The sequence below is a fragment of the Lichenostomus cassidix genome, chromosome 4 (genome assembly GCF_008360975.1).
Source record: "Lichenostomus cassidix isolate B80296 chromosome 4, HeHo_3.0, whole genome shotgun sequence".
Taxonomy (NCBI): Eukaryota; Metazoa; Chordata; class Aves; order Passeriformes; family Meliphagidae; genus Lichenostomus; species Lichenostomus cassidix.
In genome coordinates, this window is record NC_139484.1 from 39,507,920 (window position 1) to 39,531,533 (window position 23,614).

The 23,614-nt window shown below is 43.9% G+C and overlaps 1 protein-coding gene across 1 annotated transcript; it reads right to left on the reverse strand.

The window, feature by feature from the left end:
* Positions 1–614: 614 nt before the first annotated feature.
* Positions 615–16,663, reverse strand: LOC146438291 (uncharacterized). The gene is made up of 2 exons (XM_085058759.1): positions 16,075–16,663; positions 615–746 (listed from the first exon to the last, which is right to left on the reverse strand). Exons 1-2 carry the CDS (start codon positions 16,365–16,367, stop codon positions 710–712), a joined length of 330 nt encoding a protein of 109 aa, XP_084914885.1. The 5' UTR covers positions 16,368–16,663; the 3' UTR covers positions 615–709.
* Between the last annotated feature and the right edge of the window lie 6,951 nt (positions 16,664–23,614).

Consider the following 23,614-nt stretch of genomic DNA (forward strand, 5'->3'; position numbering starts at 1 on the left):
TGCATATGAACAAGACCTTTTTTTGCCAAGAAAAAATATGTAATGAAAAAAATACACATGCAGGAGGCATCATTGTACTAGCTAAAATGCAAAGTGCTTTAAAACAGCTGTTTCAGTCTCATGAACTTGATTGGAACTAATAAAAACACATTTTACATCACAGCTATTTAGCAGACCACTTCGGTTGTGGCTGAGTAGTTTGACCCTTTCCCTCCAGCTTTCTCTGATCAATCTGATCAATCAACACTGATTTTTTTAGCTGTTATTTTACATTTCAGTGCTGTTCAGCTATGAAGTGAGTGCTTCACACACCCCTTAGCTGCACAACGCCACCTTATATCATTCAGTTAAGACTCAAACTGACTTCTTTTTCTCTCAGTCTCTCTCTCTTACACATACACACACACGTGACCTTGATGCCACTTCCCTGTTTAGAGCTGTAAATGATTGACATAAGAGTCCAAAGTCTTGAAACTGAGGCAGAAAATTTTAAAAACGTTAACCTATCTCAGGCACCCTTCTGAAAGTGCCAACTGGCACTAGATGCAGATAAAAGCACCACATTAAATGCCTGTTAAGCAGCCTGCAATCCATCATTTCCACGTTGAAGTACTTGCATTTAGGCTGCTGCTTCTCCTTGCCCCTCTGCACCGGGCTCAGCTTCTTTCTCTCTCCTTTGTTCTTCACATCTGTGTTCTCTGCATCATTCTTAACTTCTCTGTTCCACTATTCTTGTTACCTTTGATCTTAAAAATAAAAATAAAAAAGAGAAAGAAAATTTGAAAGCACACAGCAACGGCACAAATGTAAATGGGTTTGTTCTTGCTTCCTATGGGAGTACAGGCATGGGACAGACTAACAATTAGGCAGTACCAAGCCCACACCCAGTACGAGAGGAAGAAAAACGTTCAAAGTTTCCTCTCATTGCTCTGAGGACATGTATTTCCTGAAACTAATAAGGAATTAAAACCTCAGTGTAACAATAAGGTTCTTTGATGTGTTCAGAGAATTTACCAGCAGCCATGCTCACACTAATCGCTTAGCAGAAGTATGAGCATTTTGTTTACTACTGTGTAGAGTTGGTCACTCGTGCTTCAGCTGCAGCCTGTTGCAGTGACTACGAATTTCTAAAATAGCTCAGAAGACGGTTGCAACTGCTCAGCTCCCTTTCAGGTTCACTTCAGATATGAAAAAACAGCCAAACCCAGGAATTCAACAGTGGCCAAGCCCTTGCTCATATCCCCTCGCTGTGCAAGAGGGAAGCTGTTTTCTGGGCGAGGGTGATGCAGGTATGGCTTTCTCAGTCCCCAGACTGGTGGCAAACAGCTGGCTGTGCCACTGCAGCCCCTTCCCTTTGGCACCAAAAATCCTCATCCAGGTTACAGAATGTGTACAGGAGATCTCTACCATCTTCCCAACTACAGTCTGAGTCAAAGCTGAAAAATGCAAATGGCAATGTACTAAAAACATGAGCAAATTTTTATTTGTCTGACGAGGAAGAAACAATTATCTGCAACAGATGCATTTCTTTGTAAGGTATCTCTAAGTACGCATGCACTTTGAGACAATTCCTGGAAACACTGTGCATCAGAGTCAACATTCAATACGAGCATTCCCATTTAGCAGTCAGACTTGTCTTCTGGGTAATGAGCCCCTATAACAAATTTCAAGTCCATCTGAGTGAAAAAATTAGACAGAAGGCAGAAAAGTCACTTCGAAAGCAGCAGCAATTAATCCCACATGGGACAGGCAACATGGAAGAATCATAAGCTGCCTTTGTACAAAAGCAGTACATTTCAGGAAACAAGAAAGCTGCCAACAATCGCTATCAGAAGGAAGCCAGTCTTGCCCAAAATGGCAGAACTGAGCCAGTCTGTCTCTTCCCTCCCACATCCCTGGGGGCTTCCCCAGCTGCTCCCCTGCAGAGGATACGGAGAGGTGCTCATCTCCTTTTTGGCACCTTGGGATTCCTCTGGGATTAGCAACTGCAGTTGTCAGCACACACCTTTATATCCATCACCCACACCAAGACAAATTAATCCAAGGTAATCAGGAGAGAAATTTGGCTTGTGACAAAGGAGGAGTGGTTCCCAAGACCTATTCATCCAAAAGTAAATTCAAACATAGCTAAAAATAACCCTACAATGATGCTCAGCTGGAGGAACAGTTGGTATCTTCTGGAGTTATGTCCTTCACAGAGGGACAAGCACAGCGTGCTTCTGGTCATCAAGAAACAACCTCCACCTCATGCTACTTTAAGCGCACATGCTGCTGAAAAATAAAGCCGGATGCCTTCAGAAGACGTCCCCAGACCTGTCTGCCTCAGGACAGCACTGACCACAATGGTGCCAAAATGTAGCAGGTGTTTTGGCAGTTGCATGACAACAACATCTTTTTGATGAAAATACCAAGTCAACTCTATCAAGCAATTGCCTGTGGGAAATGAAGGTGCCATATCTCTGTCCAGAGGTGTCAAATGCATGATTTACTTCTACAGAAAGAAACATCAACTTCTGCAGTGCCTTAAAAGTAGCCCCTGTCTGTCTACAAATGGCATTACTGGGTGCACTTGAAACCTTATTGCAGTAGCTCCAGGTGGGAGAACCTGAAGGCTATCCATCAGTGAGTACAGACTCAATCACCTGACATTAAGAATCATTCAAGTTTCGAAAGACCTTTGAAATGCTCCAAAATAGGCAGTAAAACCATCTCAAGTTTCAGGGGCCATCGCCTAACACCAGGCCACCTTCACCATCCATCAGAACATATCAAACAAACCTACAAAGCCAGAAACTAAGGTGAACCCTACAAAATAGCAGGCATGCCAAGTTTCTTGCCAGCCTCTCTCCACTGCTTACCCAGCCGACAGAAAAAAAGCAGAAACGGTTGATCCTTTTAAGGAAAACAAAACATCAACATTTATAATCTGAAGCAGGCTGTGAAACCACAAGCACTTATGCACCTATCTCTCACTCCTGATCAGCCTTAATGTTGCACTTCCCCTGCACATTCACACCTAGAAAAAGCTACATGCAGCCACTGGTATTTTTTGTACTGGAGGCAAGTGCACATCTAACAGTATTTTCAGAGCTGCCAAGGCATCCAGTTCCCACTGGCTTCATCACTACCATGATCTCCTGAGCTGTGGGTACACATCTGCTGGCCTAAGCAAACTTCTCCAGAAGCCTGGTTACTTTCTCCTGCCTGAACCTTCACACTCTGGTTAACAGGAGAAAAATGGCTTAATGCCTGGCTTGGGTCACTTGGTCACCATCTTCCTCCACCCTGCAGAGACCATGGATGGAGGTGGCCAGGGAGAGGAGCAGAGCCGGTTGGAGCTGCAGAGGGAAGGAGCAGCACCAGCTCCACCAGAGGCAAAGAAGCACCTCATACTCCATCACCCTTCAGCCCCATCCCTATTTTGCTGCATGCTAATACTACTCTTTGCATGGACAGCTTTCTGAAGAAGTCCAGGAACTAAGCAGGCTTACAGCAACACCTCTTTCTGCAGGTTCTTTTTCATCTGTTTGAACCCAGACCATGGCTCCCATCCTGCTCAAAGGCACAGGTGACAGCACAACTGAGAGAGGAAGGCACCCTGGCATAGGAGTGGGAAGGAGCAGTGGGAAGGACAGGGAGGAACCCCTTAACCCAAAACTGTTCCTGTGCTTTTAGACAACAGTTTTAAACCTAAACAGTACTGACACCCAGCATCTCTGTGGGAGAACACAGGAAAATGCTTAATACTCCCAGAAGACTCAGTGTTGGAGTCTTTCTGGTACTATGTTGAAAATTATTCCTGTTTGTTTTTTCTTCTGGTTTAACACCATCCCACAGTGGAGGAAAAGAAGAATAATCAAGAAACACAGTCAACTGCACATGGGACCTCAGAAAGCATTTTTCCACCCTATCTGAAAAGATGAGCTCATTTAGACATTGGAAGTAGGACTACCTGCTAGGATATCACTTTATGAGCACTTGCCATTCTTAGTAAGACAGCCAGTCTTCAAAACCCACTATTTTTAACATGACTCCTACAGATGTATTAAGACTGGTAGCTCCATGCATGTCATTTCCCTTTTCTTGCTCTATTTTTACCACTTGTCTCATTCTTAGAGGGGGCCACAGTTAGGGGCATTTGCCGTTTTGGGAGTAGGAGCTTAAATATATCAATGGACATCAATAAAATTATTCCCAAACCAGCGGCAAGTGGGCAAGATACCAGCCCCAACTCACTGGCATTTGCATGGAGAGGGAGGCCACTGAGAGTCTGTGAAGAGCCATTCCCACACGAGAAGCATGGCCCATGGATGGGCTGACATCACAGTTTAGGGAGGGATTATTTTGATCTTCTTCAAAGCTTTAACTACTGCACTATTTGTGCTAGTCTTGTGGTCAGTTCAGCTTATTTTTTGCAACTAGAAACTGCAAGAACATAGTGAAGGCTACTCCCCAAAAAGCTATAAACTGGTTGCAATCTGCATATACACATATTTTCACTCCATCATGTTTGATAAAGAGCTTGTACTCCTCCCTACTCTCCACTGGAACATTCTATTAAGTCTGACTTGTTTTTTCCTTGACAGAGATAACACTCCTGGCATACAGAAAGTGTAACCTTTGAGAATGAAGAGCTCTTCACTAGAATTACAGCAGCTGTAGACAGAAAGTGAAAGCAACAGCATGGCAAGCATTACATCTGAGCAGTACACTATGTTCTCTTTCCTTCAGTTTCACTCTGGCAGCATCTGGATAATTGAAAAGGCACAAAGGTTATCCCAAAAACACAGGCTACTCTATGCCTGTGGATACTTTCTTAAAAGTATATCTCTATGGAATAAAACAAAACAAAACAAACCAGAAAAGCAGCTCTTCTTTCCCTATCACAAAGTACCTAGTTAAAAGACTTGTCAGTCTATGGAAATATTAGTAATGGTTGTGAAAAGTTAAGGTGGGATAAGATCTTGGAGGTATATTTGTGAAGTAGACCACAGCCTTTGCTCAAAGCTGTGGAAAAACATCTGTTCCTCAGAGAACGTGCAGAATATTGCACAGTATCTATTTATCTTTTCTCTGCAAATACAAAACAGGCAATATTATTTTTCTGCAAAATTACCTTGTACTTGTGCTTTGCTGACAAACTTTTAAACTATTCCCTTTGTTTGCTAAGGCTGATGCAGTTAAGAAAAGCATCAATCATCCCATGTGACCAAAGAGATATGCTGAAATGAGACCATACACTAATTTTAGGATTCAGAGAACTGGGTTCTGTATTTGTGTCTGCACCAAGACTGTTCCAGCATACAAGGAAACATGATCTTTTTTTAAAGAACAGTACTTGCAGCAAAATTCTGTTCTTTGGTCACAGACTGAACTCTTCTGCCTTCACATAGGATTTTGCATGTATGGTACCTCTTTTGCTCCTCACCATTATTCTGTCAGTGGTGCCCTGTTGAACAGGGAGGGATGAGGGAAATGTCACCGGCAGATTTGCTTCTCACTAAGCACCCCTTGTCCTGTGCTAAGTATTTGCCATGGCCAACTGCTCCACAGATCCAGCCCCTGTGTTGGCTGTAACACTTGATCCACATTGTAGCAATGGCAGTACTTTTCCTGCTCCTTCCTAATGCTTTGGCGACAGCAGAAAAGACTACATCCTTCCTGTCCATCCCCAAGAAACAGTACACTGCAGCCAGGCAAGGTGGTACCTTATTTGCTTTGGTGCCTGCAGGAAGGAAGCAACTCCATCAAGACAGGCCCGAAAGCCAAGAATTGGAGAGCAGGCAGGGTGGGAGGGCACAGGTCCTGGGCAGACTGGTGTAAGGCATGGCCTGGCCATTAAGAGAACCTGTACAGGCAACCACCAGGTAATACTTCACCTGCTTTCCTAGGTTCCCAAATGAAATGTGGCAGGGCTACAACAGGACTATGGCTGCCTAGGGGAAAGCTTTGTGGGGTGGTGGAAAACCTAGGAAACCAGGCTGCTGCATGACAGATTCATGCTACCCAACCACAAGGCTCTGCAAGGCTGTGTCTAGATTGTGCCCACCTCATTGCAAGGCAGATGGAGGAGGAGGGAAGTATTCATTATGCCCTCCTCTCCTGCTGCTGTACCCAAGAAAGATACATAAAGGTAGATTGAAGAAAAGCCCTTGTATCCTCAAGGGACAGAGGGCAAAAAACAACCAACCCAGCTTTCCCTGAAAACAAAACAAAACAAAACAAAACCCAAAGAAAACAAGGACAAAAATAACTCAAACATGTACTGAAATCAGCATTACAGACAGCATGGTAAACATGCCCAGGAAAATGTACAATGGGAACTCATACTCTATATAGAGTGTGTTTCATCAGCCCTATAGCATTACTGTTCCACCCAAAGGGTGTTAACACGCCCTGGCTGGGATTCAGACATTACACATCAAAACAGACTCTTTCCTTTGGTTTCCATGCAAAGCTTATTCTCCCTCAGCAGCAAAGACACGAGTTATTATTTTGCAGTGATCTCAGGCCTCATTAAAGATAGCCTTTGGATTTGAAGACTAGTAGTGCACTGAAGAAAAGCCATCTTATTTTAATACAATAAGCCCAGAAGGTTGCTCTTTTTTCTGCTTCTGGACTTAGCCATAACGAAGCAAGGCTTCAGCCTCTCAATACCCACAGAGAAAATTTCTTTGTGCTGGCTCCTGTGTTGAACACTATCATGACACTTAACACAATGTCTGTGGCTGAGTCCATTCACTTCTCTGGCATCACAGCAAGGTTACATCAGCTGGGAATTTGGGCCAGGCTTTTAACAGATTGCTATGGATCATATCTGTGGTATCCTTGCCACGATGATCATCTGCACAAACGTCGATGTCTGAAAGTCTGGTGTCAATACCAAATTATTACTTTAGTTTCAGCTTTAAAAGAATACTTTGTTTCCTGGGGGTTTCTTGCATTTGTTTCTCAGGTATTGCAGAGAGTGAAGATGGGAGATGCCAGATTGTGGTGGCATCAGGATGACAACACATCTGTACAAGAGATACTCTACAGCACATAACTACAGAAGACTTCCCCTGCCACCTCCTCCAGGAGTCTCAAAAGCAGCCATTAAATTGATTATTAATAATCAGTCCAATACTTGATTTGTCTTCTTCTTAAGCTTTGTGTTACTTTGGACGACTGACCACGACTTGTCCTCAGTATCTGGGATTTCTAACTATTTTTCTCTCAAAAGCTGCCTAGAAGAGAGGTGATGACTTTCCTGTATTTCACTCGGACAAGTTTGGGCGGGGCTTGTTTACAACAAGAGATTTGGTGGCATGGTTGTCAGGGAGTAATTAATTTCTTGCTGGGGAGCAGCTACCCTCAAAAGAATCAATTTTATTCTGGAATTAAGTGCTCACATGCGAATCCACTCCTGAATACCCACACGTAATAGCTACTGCTGCTTAGCTGTGTCAGTTGGAGTCCATGGAAGCCAAACCCTGTGTTCTTTAAAGCCACCAGGAAAACTCAGCATTTGACACCTGATTCATAAAGAATTTTCCAGCCTGGTGAAAATCAGAAGGCTATTAAAGCTCAAACAATTATAAAGAATCACTTCACTGATGCAACTCAACAGCATGGTTCTGTTAGACCACTGCATTCTCATGAGCTCCGTGACTAGGTTTACAGGATACATCCCTAAAACTTTTAAGAAGCATGTTTCCTTCATGGGTCCCTCTGAAAGCAGTGGGAAATTATGCATGCAACTACCTGCAAGATCAGGGTCATAAACTGTAAGAGTACCTTTTAAAGCCTGGGCGGTCTTTATCTCAGTGTCCTGCCTAACATTCCTTTGCCTAAGTGCAGGGTGATTGCTTTAAAGGGTGCTACACATTAGAAAAGAGCCATTGTGAAAGGAAAGTGCTTAATCTCATTGTTCCCACACTGATGGCTTGTGAGGCTCAGACAAGATTGCAAGAAGACAATGACATTTTAGATGCACTCAGGGATACAGAAAAAAATTATTCCAGATAGCAAACACTGAGAAATGTGTTCAAGGAAGAGTTTTCACGTTCACCGGCTATGACCTGCACCTGATGTAATCCACCTTTCTCGGACTGGGCTTGTTTCTCACAGCTACCTTTGTTTGTATAACATACTGTTCTGCAACACACAGCAAAAACTATTTGCACACTACACTAAAGTGCGATTTTATATTTGCTTAAAGCTTTCGTTTTATTGTCTGGGCAAGGGCAGTTTCTACCTCTGAAGTTAATAGCTAACCCACACCTACACCTTTGCTACCCAAACTTCTAATCGCAGGCACAGCAGCCAGATCCGGCAGCAAAAGACATAAACTACTTCTGCCTAACCTCACCATGAGAAGCAAACTCAGCCCTATCAGCAAAGCAATTCCTCCTTTACTTAAAAGAAAAAGTATTCAAGAAAAGTATATGCTATTTCAGATTTGTAAAAAACACTCTCATGCTTACTTAGACACTTTCTTTACAGACAGATCACAGCAGGCACAACTTGGGGGCTGGGATCCTCTGAATCACCCACACTGTGAGCTGGAAACATGTCTGTCACATGAACTTATTTACAGTTACAAAAATAGCACCATGAAAGAAGCAGATGTGTTGAGCACAAAAAATAAATTGAAGTAGTTATTACAGATATAGTGCTCTACGCTGGAGAATTTTAGAGCGAAATGTCTTTCTCTTGTACACACATTTGAAAGGCTTGCACTTAAAAGCGAGCTAAGTATTAAATGCTTGTACTTACGCTTGTTGAAATAGTATGGTCTAATTCTTGTTTTTCTAAAAATGTTACTCTTTCCTCTACCACAGGACATACAGAATATGAATAGTTAATAGGATTGGTTACAAAATGTGCTTTTAATTTGAAGTTTTTGTGTTGACCACAGACCAACAGCAATTAGACAGCCTCACTTTGTGATCTGCAGCAGCTATTTCTATCTCTGAAGTTTCCTAAAATACTACTGAGCTAGAGTGAGACAACTCAACTCATCTTCATTTCTCATCTATGCTTCATAAATATTATTAAACTAAACAAAGCTAAACTTCTTTGGCTTCCCTCATCAATCTCAAATCTCCAGAATTGTTCTGGCATCCAAAGAATTTAGTTTTTGTATGCTTGAATGCAATGTTTTAAAATGTGTGAGAATTAGATGTCTGGAATTAAAGTCTTCCATTTCACCCCAGTACAGCTCTAGCAGAGCAGAGATTGTTCAAGCTTCTCATCAACACCCAAACCTTTTGTCAATACAGCCCAGGAGCATGCAACTCTAAACAGGAGAAGGACATTCATTTGAGATTACACAGATATCCAATGCTTGGCCATCTTTTGACTAATTCACTGGGTAGTTCTCAAGGTCACAAAGTACATTCTAGCTGTTGACTGATCTGTGGAAATTGAGTGAAACCATTCACAGTCATTTCATGTCATCAGCAAAGCTGACACCAGATTGCATCTTTGGTTACAGTTGATCTGCCCCAGATCTAAGTGGATGACCCCAAAGGTGGGGTGCAAAAAAACCCCCACCATGTATTTTATACCCAATCCTATTAACAACTTGAATCTTAACATCAATAAAACTCAAGTGCACTGGCCAGCTGAATGACTGACTCCCTTTCATCATCCTGGATGTCATCACTTCCACTGTACTTTCTGTACGCATTTGCCACAGCATTTCAAAACGGCCCTTCCGTGACTGCAAAAGACACCACACTTCCCTTATGTAAGGCCGTTGCCCAGACCACCCCTGGCTGTGAAAAGTGGTACCTGGATAAAACAGGAGTGCATCCCCTACCCTCTATTGTGCAGTTTGCTAAGGGAGTGCTGCCATGCAGCAGTCAAATTTAGATGACAAATGAAATAAATGGTAAAACTGAATTAATTTTTTCAAGTTCAGCTCCCATGCTTCTTTCCTCTCTGTTTATTCTTTCATTTTTGCCAACTGGGAAATGAAAACCAACGGAGTCAGTTTCACTTTTGTTTATATTGGTTTCAATTTTATCCTCAAGTTTTGCTTTCATCTTTTTCATGTAATACTGCTGGGATTACAAATGCTGCAGGCAAGCTTTCAGTAATTTAAAAACATTAATCTCCTTTCCTGCCTGTTTTTCTGTTGCAGAATTATTTTTATTTTAGATAAACTTTTTAAGATGCTGTCAAAATTTGGAAAGTGTTTTGGGGTGGGGTGTTTAATTTTCATTTTACAGATTTACAGCCCTCATCCAATTAAATTCAGTACTTCAGTATTTTCCATTTGATTCATGTCTCAGTTGCACATAAAACCCATTTATATGATTCAACAAAACACCTTAAAAGAGCAGTCACTGCACCAAATGCACAAAATATATTATCATGCACCAAATATATTATTTATATATGCATGAAATGCACAGAAAGACCTAAATGTATTGCTGCCTTAATTTATTAAACATCAAAGGCATTATCTTGCTTAGATAAAGCTGTAAAAGGCTTGCCTGGAATGCTGTCAAGCAATATTCAATATCAATAGAAATATTACAGTAGAGGCTTTGTCTTCTGTGCACTTACCGGGCCCTTCAAGTCACACATATCCCTCAACACATATCAAAAAGCAGAACTTAACCACATGTCACACTTTTCAAAATCAAGTGCGTAAGCAACCCTTCCTTCTTTTGTGCTGTATTAACATTAAGTATTTTATTATTAACAATTTTACAGCAAAAGGACAATGGTTAGACAACATCCACTGTCACGTGCAGTTCAAAACAAAGGACAAATTTAAATACTTTTGACACACCTTAACTCCATTCCTAACACCAGAAATATTCTGAGAGCTACAAACCAAGCCCATCAAGGTTAGCTGAAAAACCATCAAACAGCAACCTGCCCTATTATTCAATAGACAGGAATATGTAAAATTATTACTTCCAAGCTTATCTTGAAAGCTAGCAACCTATATAGCAACAATTGAATGTTAAAATAACTTAAGAGTTAAAGTTTAGATTCTGCACCTGGGATGAAACAACATGCCACATGCAAGCAGATTTGCTCCTGGATGTGTGTCCAAACTGCAACAGGATAAAATGTTTGCCTTGCCCTAAAGACTGCTGTACTTGATTTAGTGCAATCTGCTCCCAAGCAAACAAAAGAGTCAGAAGATTTCCAGCAAACAGAAAGGTGGGCTTGCAGTATATTACAAATCAAGAAACCAAACATTACTGTACTGCTTACCACGTCTTTCTTTCTTCTCTAGGTCATTCAAAAAACCAGAGATTTTACATGAGCTTCCAAGAAATTGAAAACATATCCTGCACTAACCATAAGAGCAAGTTTTAAAACCTTTTCACACTATATCAATAAGAAGTATACTGTACAGTGTATTATTTATGCTACATACAAAATACCATAATTTTATGTATTTATACATAGGTAGATATGTAGATATGTATATCCGCATATATATATTTACAAACATACAGACTGACATTAGCTAAACTGTTAACATGGATTCTGTTCCACTAACTGTTAATTGTTGATTTCAGTTTTTCTTAAGTGACTATTTCAATCTTAACGTAAGAGTTCACACATAGTTAATACAAGGAAGAACCTTCATACAGTTCCAACAAAACTTCTGAAAAAAACCCAAACCAAAAACAAAAACAAAAAAACCCCGAGAGGAAATTCTTTAATTACTTGTATGATTTTTTGCATAATGCTATTCATACATGAGGAATATGCAACTTAACAAATCTGTTCCTCTTATTTTCAGTACCCAGAATCTTTTCAGCTTACTTATTTGTTGTTTTGCTTTTGCACTTGAGGTCTCGAAGGACAAAGAGAAAATATTTTGCACTAATCACAGTTTGTAGCAGCACAAGCTACAATAAAACTTCTGTAAACACTGCCTTATGGTTTATGCCCTCAATATCACAATCATTGTAGGCCTTTGAAGAATCAAGTTTCAAAAGAGCAATCTTTACAAATGAGACACAGAGATAAGCAAGAGTAACATGTGATTAGTTTTGTATCTTTACCTAGACACGGACCATGACTTTCAATATATGATGCACAAAATACAAGCTGAGGTTCTAATCCTGCAAATGTCAGAGGAATTTTGCAGGGATACCACTACTAAGCAATGTTAAATGCATACAGTATACACTTAAACTGACAGTAGTTGGTGTCAGGCTAACAAGGGCAGGGGTAGCAAGCACAAATTAAACAGGATCACCATAAACCTTTCTTTTCTGGAAGTTTCATAAAATCTTATGCTACAAGTTTCACATAACAAAGGGCAATACGTGGCCTTGCTTCCTTGTGTTATCTGCAAATGGGCCGTAGCTTATGCTTCTCAGCGGAAGTTTCTATTAGCAGTTTCCAGCAACTGCAGTAATTCTCTGTCAGCAGTCAGTGCCCAAAATTTGATACTGAACGGTCCTGACTGCTAAGTTGCACAGCAAGTTTCTCTGCCACAGACTGCCTAATGTCATGAACCTGAGTAAACTCCTGACATACACGCAGTGGCCATAAGCATCACAATTTAGGTATTGCAGGACAAACATCTGCTGTTTTGAAGCTGCCTCCCAACTGTTTTATTTGGGTCTCACTGATCTCACCTCTTCACTTTCTTCATTACACTAATGATTTTAAAGAATATCCCCACAGTCCCTCCAGTAACTTCTTTTCCAAGCTACTTACTCTTTCACAAAAGCTCCTTCATACCCTTGACCACTTTTGACATCCTTCTTAGTAGCTCAGCAACTTTCACTACTTCCTGAATCAGAAGAGGGAAGCAATATGGATTTATAATGGCATTATGGTGTTTTCTATTTCTTTTTTTACTCCTTCCTAATAATTCCTAACCTGTCCTGTCCTTTCTTAGCCACATCTTGGTACAGAACTTATTTTTTCATTCGATTATATAAGCTGTATGATTTTGTCCTGAGTAGAAAGTCAATTCACACTTCATCTTTGTGAACAGAAAATTAGGATTACAATCCCTTCCATGTGCATTACACTGAAATTGGTCTGTACTGAACTTCATCTGCAAACTTACATCCAGACTTTCAAAATAAATTCTTCTGCAGGCTTTGGGGTTCAGCCTTTGGGATTTTCATGCTCCAAATGAGTTAATACAACCAGCAAACTTGTCCCATCCCCATCCCTTCCTCCACCCCTTGCATGGCATATGCCCTGCACGGACTTGGGGTGAGGGGTGCAAGCTCCTTTCACTGAGCAAATTGGCCATGACTACACAGCCCAAAGCAAACTGATCCACCTTGAAACTGGCCCTGCTTTAGTAAGGACTGCATCAACCAGACAACAGCTCAGCAATACCTTTAGAGAATGCAACAAGAGTCATGACACGCAACTCCCCAGCAACAAGAGTCAGGCCTGGTCTTTGTCACTGTTTCACTTTTACAGCCATGTTCACTAGTCCCATTCACTAATCCTTGGCAAACAACCAGCCAAACAAAAATGCCCACCCTTGAGTTCTCAGTCTCCACAGAAACCCTGAAAAACTGACAGCTCATTTGTCACATTCTATTTCTGGAGCACCAAGGCAGACCTAGGCAAGGAATTATACACAAGAGGCAACACATCAGCAACTTTCCATTCTGGTTGTTTCAAAACCCTGCAATAAGTATTACCTCCTGCCTTCTACTTCATCCTTCTCAATAGCTTGCTCTGATACCTTCTCTCACAGACACCTCACTTCACGAAAAATTCCCCGACATGTTCACTCCTTAAAAAAACAGAAAGCCTCCTGCAAGCGAATCTCCTTAAACTCCTTCTCGGTGAAGCAAGGCTCAAAGAATTTGTTTCACTCTTCCACTGACTTTATCTTCCTTGGGCACTCCTTTATGCATGGATAACTTATCAGCAGGCTTCCTGGGTTTGATGCACTTCAAAGAATATCTTCTAATTGTTTTATGCCTTTAGCAGCTTGTTGCCTGACTCTTTGGCCTACCTTATTGTGTTTGACAGAGATTTTATGTTCTTTTTCCCCTTTCCCATTTGAAGACAAAACCTTAACATTTGAAAGACGTCTTTTTACTTGTACTGAGCTGCTTTATTTTGCTTGTCAGCCCGCTCAGCTTTTTTGGTATTTTTGACAGATGACATAAAGGCTTTGAGCCTTTACTATTAGTGTCTTTGAAGAATTACACACCACTTGCAACTATTTTACACTTTTGGCTGCCTCTCACCATTTGATTAATTTCTTTCCTTGCTATATGAAGATCTACTTTGGAAGATTAAACACTGCCACAACAACTCTTGCTTTTGCTGCTCCTGAAACAACACTGAGTTTAAAGATATTATGACCACTGTCATGTCAGAGCTGGCTGGGATTGTGAATGAAAAACTCTGAACTTAATTCTTGCTGGCCAGTACCTTGTCCAGAGTTGTTACCCTTAGAGTATCTGTACAAGCTACACCTAGAAAGTAGATTTTTTTGGCACTTGGGTAAATTTCATGTTGGACCATGATATAATCTACATGGGAGCAACTGAGACCTCCCACTAACAATCATATTTCCTACTCTTGTGGCTTCTCTATGATCCCTTAACATATGACAGTTATTGTCAACATTAGGTTGGGCAGTCAGTCATATAGCCCTAATCTCTCTGTTCGTCCTATATGGACCTAGAAGCCATGAATGAGACTCTGTGTCACTTCCCCAAACCGCTTCCTCTTTAACAAAAAGTATCCCACTTTATGCACGTGCAAGCTACTCTGTCCTCTCTATGTATCCACAAAGTTTGTGATATTGCAAGTATTCTATCATGAAGATGTTTTAATACCATGAAAATGATGTGCCACTTCAGGAGAGAATGTGTCATGGCAAACTTTATATTCTTCATCCATCAGCTTTTCCCCAGTTTGTTTTTTAAATAAATAAATAAATAAATAAATATATACACACACACACTGTGTATGCGAGTATGTGTTTTCATTGAAGGCATACATAGCCTGGCTGCAAATTTATTTACATAAAGCCTATTCTTCTAATGTAGACTCTATTTATTCCAAAAATATTTTTATTTTCACTTGAATCTTAGCACCCTTTTTTCTTCATCATTTTCTCAACTCTGTATTGAAACTGCCTCTAACTCCACTTGGTCCCACACATCAAAGACCTTTGCTCAATGGAGAATGGGGCTTCTAAGCCCCCTTCCTAACAGCCTGCATGTTAATTCTCATACCTCTTGGCTACCCGTTTCCACACAGCACAGCCTGTGATGAACAGCTCTCCTCTAGAGACTGATTTGACATCTCCTAAAATCTGTCACTTCTGTCACCAGCAAGTAACTGGGTGGCAGTGCTAATATATGCGCCAAATAATAATGACTGACTGCTCTACCTTCATCTGCCAACCAGTTGGAACCCCCAAACTCAGGGAGGTAACACAGGGCTCATCAGTGTGACACCCTGCCGCGCCCGTACCTCACTGAAGAGCTGCAGTGTGGCACATGACCACGATGAAGCGATACTGTGCCTAAGGAGTTGGAGCTCTCACACCTTCCACCAGGCTTTACCAGCAAAAAGGGCACATGAAGTAATTCCCTGGTGGCATGTTATCAACAGGAGCCAGAGAAGGACACTGATGCATCTGAAGGGGCTGGTGGCAAGGAAAGACTGTGATTCAGACTGAAACCATCTGCCTCACAGATCACTCCTGCTACTTTTGTGTGACTGCATCTGTGTTAGGGTGAATTTAAATGTTGCTGCTCCACTCAACTCTCTTTTTATGGTACTAACACAGACATTCTGCAAAAGTTAAGACAAATAAAATAACTGTAAATTTAAACATGTTGTATTTAATCTCCAAAAACTGAGGTCATAGTTTACAACTGCTCACTTTCAAGAGAATGCTGTCTGCAATGCACGGTACGATGGGCTATAAATTGCAACTGTACACTAATCGGAAAGAAAGTTCTGCACTCCGGAATTCCTTTATCTGAGCTCTGTGTCTAAATAAGTAAGGTTAAGACATAGACTCCGCTGTTTAGGAGCTCACACGAGTCAAAACGGGAGTTTGAGACCTAAGACCCTCTGGGAACCTGGGCCGAGCGATCCTACCCTTCAGGTACTTGCAACTTCGATCTCAGACATCGCAAGACGCTTGAAATTTGGCCCTGCGTCCTGCGCACAAAGCAAAGCCCGGTTCCTAAATTCCCTCTGGGGCTGGACGTCCAGCGCTTGGCGCTCGCTGGCTGGCGCGGGGCAGGACAGCGCCTGCAAACGCGGCCGCGCCGCCGTGCCCGCACAAGATGCCGCTCCTGCAGGGAACCGAGCGGCCGCGCCACTTCCTCCTTCCGCCGCTCCCGCGGAACCCGCCCGCCGCGGCCCGCCCGCCCCCAGCCCCGCTCCATCTCTTCCCTCCGCACCGCCGCCGCCGTGCCCTCGCGGGGGCGGGATCCCGGGATGCCCCCGGCCCCGGCTCCCTCCCTGTCCCCGGCGGGTTGCGGCGCTGGGCCGGGGGGAGGCGGCGGCGCTGGGCCGGGGGAGGCGGCGGCCCCGCCCCGCCGCTTGTGTAACGGACCCGCCGCGAGCCGGGGGGGCGCGAGGCCACGCCCCTTCCCGCCCCGGCACCCGCGGGGGCAGCGCCCCCCCCCGCCGCGCCGCGCAGCGCAGCGACCCCCGCCCGCGGCCCGTCCGCCCGCGCCATCGCCGCTCCCCTCCCTTTATCCGAGCGGCCGCCAGCCGCCGGCTCCGCAACAAGTGCGGGGGGCCCCCCGGCCCGGCCCGGCCCGGCCCGCGCCGCGGCCCTCCCGATCCGACGCCCCCGCCTTTGTCTGTGCGCCCGAGCTCCCTCCCCACCCGGGAAGCCGCGGGTACCCCCCGTCCGCTCCATCTCCGCCGCGGCCGCGTCTTTCCTTCCCCCCCGCCCCTTCTCAAATGTAGCGGCGGAATCGGGCTCGGCCCCGGTCGCTGGAACCCGACCTTTTGTTTTTAAACCGATGCGCATCTGCCCGGGAGCCCCCGCCGCCCCGCACACCGAAACGGCGGCAATGCGCAAAAATAGAATTAAAATTAAACAAGCAGAAAATAAATAGAAAAAAAAAATAATTCAAAATTACCTTGCCCGCCCGTTTTCGCGGCCCTTATATAATTCCTCAAGGTTACCGCCGTTGCCAGGGGACACGAAATGGAAATGAAAACAGGCGCTGAATAATCGCGGGAGCAAAACTAAAAGTTCAGTGCCTCCGCCCGGGCGGAGAGAGGGCCAGATCGAAAGCAAAACAAGGAGAGGAAGCGGCGAGGCCGCCGGCGTTTGGAAATCCCCCCGCCTCTCCGCCGGGCCGGGCCGGCCGCGCAGGCGGCGGGGGCAGGGCTGCGGCGGCGAGCGCGGAAGCGCTGCGCCCGTCACCGCTGCGCCGGGGCACGGCACAGCACAGCGCCGGGGCACGGCACAGCACGACACAGCGCTGGGGCTCAGCGCAACACAGCACAGCGCTGGGGCACGGCGCAGCACAGCGCAGGGGCACGGCACAACACAGCACGGCACGGCACAGCATAGAGCCGAGCCACGGCACAGCGCGGGGCTCCGCCACCGCCCCCCCGCGCGGCCCCGGCTGCCGCTGATCCCCAGCCTCCCGCGACACGCGCCGGTCCCGCAGGGCTGCACCGAGAGCTAGAGCCAGCCCCGCGGAGCGAGGAGAGAGGGAGCACTGCTCTGGGACGCTCAAGTCCAGGGCTCAAAGCAGGTTTTCCCGGAGACCAGAGAGGAATCCCTGCCGCTCAGCTCTACCAGCACCGACTGAATCGCTCCCTGCTTCTCTAGCCCCTCTGCTGAGGTGGGAGTCTCGCTTTCGGTCTGGTACACGCGCATGCTGGGGCTGTCGTTGCCTTTGGAAAAGGACAGTGTCTTAGTTCCACAACGAGGACAATTACAGGTCAGGTCCTTTGAAAACAGCGAGGCTCAAGAAGCTGGGTTACTTCAAGAGAGAGCTCTTGGATTTCAACAGATTTTACAAACTGCCGTTAGTTATGGAGTCTATGTAGAGACCAAAGCTTTCTTCTACAGGATGTTGTTAATCCCTATTCAAACTACAGTAAATAAAATTGAGAAATTGCATCACGGCATTCCTAGCCTTAGGATGATAAGGCAATGATAAAGGCAAAGGGCACTTGGAGGCTGGAGGAGATATGAAATGTGGTCATTTCAAAAGGCTGTATATGGAGACAGGTGTATGCATCTCTCCCACATGCACACGTATCTGTATACATGCGGTATGCACGTACATACATTCGGATAGGCAAGCGGTACAGCTCCGTATGAGGCTACACGATGCACGGCCGGCTGCGGTGGGAGGAGTGCCAGGACACGGCGGGTGCGCAGGGAGTGGCACAGAGAGCGGTTAAGGAGCTGTGTGCTCTTCAGATGGACAGCAAATGGAGAGGGAGGTGTTCCCAGGTGCTGCGTACTCTGAGGCCCCTCTGTGGCACCATCGCTAGACATGCAGAGGACACCGAGCCAGCAATGAGATAGGGAGTCCACCCTTGTGGGTGATGAGACCTCCTGTTTTGAGAAGGCTTTCCTTGCACTGAGAACATAATCACAAAATAATTTAGGTTGGCAGGGACCCGTGAATATGTCCCATGACCCGTGAATCTACCACCTCCCGAAAACCACTGCAGCCTAGAAGGTGGCTGGTTCCCATGAAGTCCCTAGAGGGACTGGTTCCCATGAAGGCGCAAAGGAATGAGAATAAGAAATATGGGACACCTGGCTTTGAACTGCCATGTTGACTGAATAGATGTGCAGGAAAACGGGATAATCAGTAGGACATAGTAGTGACAGGCCACGGCTTGTATAGGAGGATAAAGCTAGGCTTTGGCTATAGGAAAGGGGCTATGAACTCCATGCCAAAAGAAGCCACAAAATCAGCAAACTCCAGCAGCTAAAGCCAATTTTTTATAGACTTAAGGTCTAACTCAGATAACAGTAGGGTAATAATGCCCTCTGACCAGGCTGGAGGTCATTACTATGGCCAGGTTTGATCAGAGAGCAGTAAACTGATTGAAAGTGAGACATTTCTAACCAACTTGTTCCCGCTCAGAAATAAGATCTTACAGTTGGTTCTCTTACAGCACTCGGAAACTGTCACAAAGCTGGTGGAACATGGCAAGATGAAACTCGAAGAACAGAATGGGGAGGGCTGCAGCATGTCTCCTGATGATGGGTCTGGCCCATGTGTAACAGAAATGGCAAAGATCCAGAGAAGATCAACAAACATAAAGAAAAATATGGAGCCACTCTGATGTTGGAGTGATCCAAGAATTTAAGTGACCAAGATTATATAGGATGGAGAAGTGATAAACAACATAAAACAGTCAGACCAGAGAGAATACACAATCATAACTAGAGAGGAGTAGGGTTGGATTATTTGCTTTCTTTTCTAATATAAGAACTAGAGAGCATCAAGTATAACTAGCAGGTGGCCAATTTAAAGCAAACAGAAGGAGGTGGATCTTCATGCAGCAGGTAATTAAACAGTAGGACATCCTGCTTTGAGGTGCCAATGGTTCACAGGGGATCCCAAAAAATCCTGTACATATTCACAGAAGTCAAAAACCCCATGAGGTCTATTAAATGTAAAGACACCAACTCTGTCTCAAGCAGCCTCCAAAGCCACAAATTTCTAGGGTCTAGAAGCTCTTTGATATCCTTGGAAAAGGTCTGACTGGAAATGCCTGCAAATTGTTCAGGGCAGGAATGCTACTCCACCACCTCCTTCCAAGCAAAGAGTAGAGTGACTGGGGCTGGCTTTTGCAATACTCAGTGGCTGTTAGTGTTTCTAGTACATGCTTTTAAGTTGTTTGCAGAATAACCCAGCTGTAAAAGCTACTGCAGTTTATGTATCAGTAAATATTGTATAGAAAAAATACTTACCATCATTTTAATCATTTAATGTCACAGTCAGAGGACACTATTCACAAAGTGGCACTGCCATGAATTACATTAATTGGTTTTGGTCAAAGATAACAGTTGGCTTCCCTGAGAAACACTAGTTAAGCCGTTGGGCAGAATTTGCAGCTTGTTCTTGCCATTTCTTGCTACCACCTTCACCTGGTCTCAGTGTAGCACATTCAAGGATCTTAATGCATTCTGTGCATTAACAGAGGCCTTTCCCTCCACATCTCCTAGCATCACAAAATCAGAGGTTATACCAGAAGTTAAATCTTCTGTTGTGCTTCCTTTTTCTAATGCTGAAAGGTAATGGGAATGGGCAGCTTTTGTTTTCTAAATTTAACTTTCAGCAGTGACTCACTCCCTCCAAAAAGAGACTTTTACCTCTTGTGACTTTGCTGTTTCAGTAAGACCTGGCAGACCTTTAAAACCAGAAAATTTAAGCCAGAAGCATCACGTATCCCACAGCTTTTCTTCTGCAGAACTGACAAATTTTGCAACGTACTCTTTTAATCGCCTTCCTTAGGGATCCAGCTACTGGAATCAGTTGTTTCCATTAGCATCCTGCCTTTCCTCCAAAAATTAGTCACTTTTCTGGCCTGGAGTTCATTTCTGTGAGAAAAAAAACTTCAAACTGGGAATCCCTTAAGTTCCAAAAGGTAAATAAATATGCCAGCCCCATTTTTTTTTAAGTTTAATAATATTTTTGAAAAGTTTAATAACATTTATAACGTATTCCCTTTTTGGCTGCTTTTGTTGTGGGTTTTACCCTGTCTTTATGTGGAGCTGACTATACCATCATTTTGGTTCTTAAAATGACTGTTATAGGCATTGGGACTATTCATACGTTGAGTTGGAGTAGTTGAATTTTCTCATGGAGCTGGGACCCAAGCTTACCTGCTCACCCACAATTGATCTGTTTATTTTCTGGTACATTTAAGTAGGAAAACTAATTTACATTACAGGCCAGTATCAAGAAAATAAATCAGTTGCAAGAGTCTTATAATTCTTACTTTAATTGTATTACCCACATCTTCCTGCGTGCCTACACCCATTTTTAAACATGATGCACAGTTAAATTTATTTTCAGTTTTAATTTGTTCTCTGAAAAACATTCTAATGCTGATGTAATCTTTAGCACTGATATTTTTAGATGCTGGATAGTAATGACACCTTTCTTATCAAAAATGCAAAAACCAGACAAACAAAAACCCCATGAGATTTTTGGAGTGAAGAATTTAAAGTATTTGCATATCACTGTAAAAGAAATAATCACCCAAAGTATAATGGAAAAGTGTTGGCTAAGCCTTTAAGAAGTTCTAATTAATTCGTCCTCTGAAATCTGTTTCATTTGTTGGAGGATTGTTTGTTTAGTTTTTTTGTTTGTTTGCTTGTTTCATTTACTTTGTGTGTATACTGTTGTAAATAAAAGGACTGTCTGGGCTTTGGTGTTTCTGCAGTGTTGTAGGAGTATTTATGCTAATGTTAAAATTCATAGAAACCAGAGCTTGTTGCTAGAGCCCTGGAGAGACAGCTGGGTCTCTTCTTCCTTACCCAACCCTGGGGAAAAAAATTAACTCACTGAAGTCCCCATTGAGCAAATAGGCCCTTAAATACCAGGATGTGAGCAATTCCTCTCGAGTTCAGGGAGCACCTTCATGCATCTGAAGTTAATGTGCACACAGGAGTGTGGGTAGGGAGAGCCTCCCACCCCTCCTTTGCCTTCATTTTGCCCAGGTTCCTTAGCTCAAACTTTTTGTGGTATTTCCCTGTTTTTTTCTCCCACTCCGATGGCTGGAGGGTAGTGTGTAGCTTGCTGAGGCTGCTCCTATGGGATGAGGGCCCCTGGCTGTTCCCAACAGGGCACAGCTGTGTCATCTCCAGGGACAGAAGCTGGGGCTGAGGGCCCCCTGGCCAGCTGCAGCAGGGACCCATGCACAGCAGGAGGACTGTGTGCCAGCAGCACCACCCCAGTGCTATTCACACAGCACAAAGAGGGAATTTCCTGGAGGTGTTTCAGAGCAAATCCATCCGTGGGACGTGCAGCCCATCTTTGGTTTTTGTTGGGCTACACCAGCAGGAACACCTACCCGTGAGAGGCTTAACGGGGTGTCTAAATTAGTGAGTACTTCTCAGCTTTCATATTCCAGCTGTGCTGTTCTTCTGATTGCTAAGAAATGAGATGATGGGAGTGTTGCTTTGTTTTTATTGGTAATAATTAAAGTAATAATTACAGAAACTCTATTTGCTCAGACCAGATCTGTAAACAGTAGCTTATCTAGACTTCAAAATGAAACTTTCCCATTGCCATTCAAAGCCTCTTATACTTCCAGGAAAGCCAAGTGTCTTCATATAGGTGTTGCTTTATCCAGCCCCTAGCAAATTCAGCCAAAGAACCAAGACATAAAGTAATAACCTGTGACAGACATTTATTCTACCAAGAAGTTGTAGCTTCCCAATCACATTGGTCTGCCTGCAGTCAGGTCCTGCAGGAGGATAGGTAGGTGGGTAGAGCCTATCTCCTGAGCCAAAACCAAATATTTGACAGAGAAAAAAATGTTGAGGACTATTGTGCCTGTTCATATTACTTGTCACTGCTTTTATTTGGCTGCAGCACTTCAGCCCATCACTCTGCCAGCTCAGCTGCTGTACACAATTCATTCTATTTAGTAGAAGAGAAGAAAGGGAACAAGGAATTTGCTTAACAGCATTTTGAGACAGTTTTAGTTACATCTCTTGGCCCTCACAGCAAAATTTAAGGAGGAAAGATGTTCTTTAAAAACATGTACAGCATCTTGACATTTCAGGGCTGGAGTGGATTTTGGCAGAGAAGGCCTGGATGGGATCCAAGCTGCTTCAGCAGATCATACCTGAAAGTGATCCTGCTCAGCCCTACTTTAATAGAGTGTTTCACAGAAGTGGAAGCTTTTATGGCAATTTTCCCAGTGAAACTGAGGTAGAATATTAAGATAAGTGATATGTTGCCTATTGGCTTGACAAAGCAGAACAAATGTGTTTCTTCAGGATAATAATCAGATATTAAGAGCTTTGCTTCATATCATGTGTAAACACATGCTTTGATTTATTAATTTGAAACGTATTGTTAAAAACAGCTCTATTCTCTTTGTTGAGGAAAAGACATTTTTCTCTTCCCACCTTCCTGTTTGTAGTGTACTTTCACATAAAAATAAGCCGTTTCAGGGATATTGGTTGCATAAATGTTCACCAGGCATATTCCCCCATCAACCACTCTCCAAAGGAGATGACATTCTTCCTTAAATCCTGCCATGGTACCATGACTTTGTGGGGAGAAAGATCCCACCCCATGATAGGGGTATGTTCCTCCCCTCCAAAACTGAAGGACAGGAGGACAGAGGGAGACAACCCACCCAAAGGACTTTCCTCAGACTGCCCTGGGCATCCTCTGATATGACCACATGGAAAACCCAGCATCCCAGCTCCCATCCCCACTTCTCATGGTCCATGGTCTTTGCTGGGCAATGGGAAGGCAGGAGGTGCTGGGATGTGGCCACCTCACTGACCTCTCCATGGTGAAGGAGGCAGAGGGGTGCCAATAAGGGGGGTCCTCTGCAGGAGGTTTTCTGCTGTCAAAACAGGCAATTTTCTGTGTGCCCCCCAGGTTGTCTGACCCTGCAGCAGCCTCCAATGGTACATGTTTGGGAGGCTATTTAAATAGATCTCTAG

Excerpts from the sequence above, each read along its gene's own strand:
- LOC146438291 (XM_085058759.1), bottom strand. The coding sequence starts at position 16,367 with ATGGAGCGGGGCTGGGGGCGGGCGGGCCGCGGCGGGCGGGTTCCGCGG. Across the intron at positions 747-16,074 it reads AAGTTGCAAGTACCTGAAGG|ATCAAAGGTAACAAGAATAG; the intron begins GTAGGATCGCTC and ends TTTATTTTTAAG.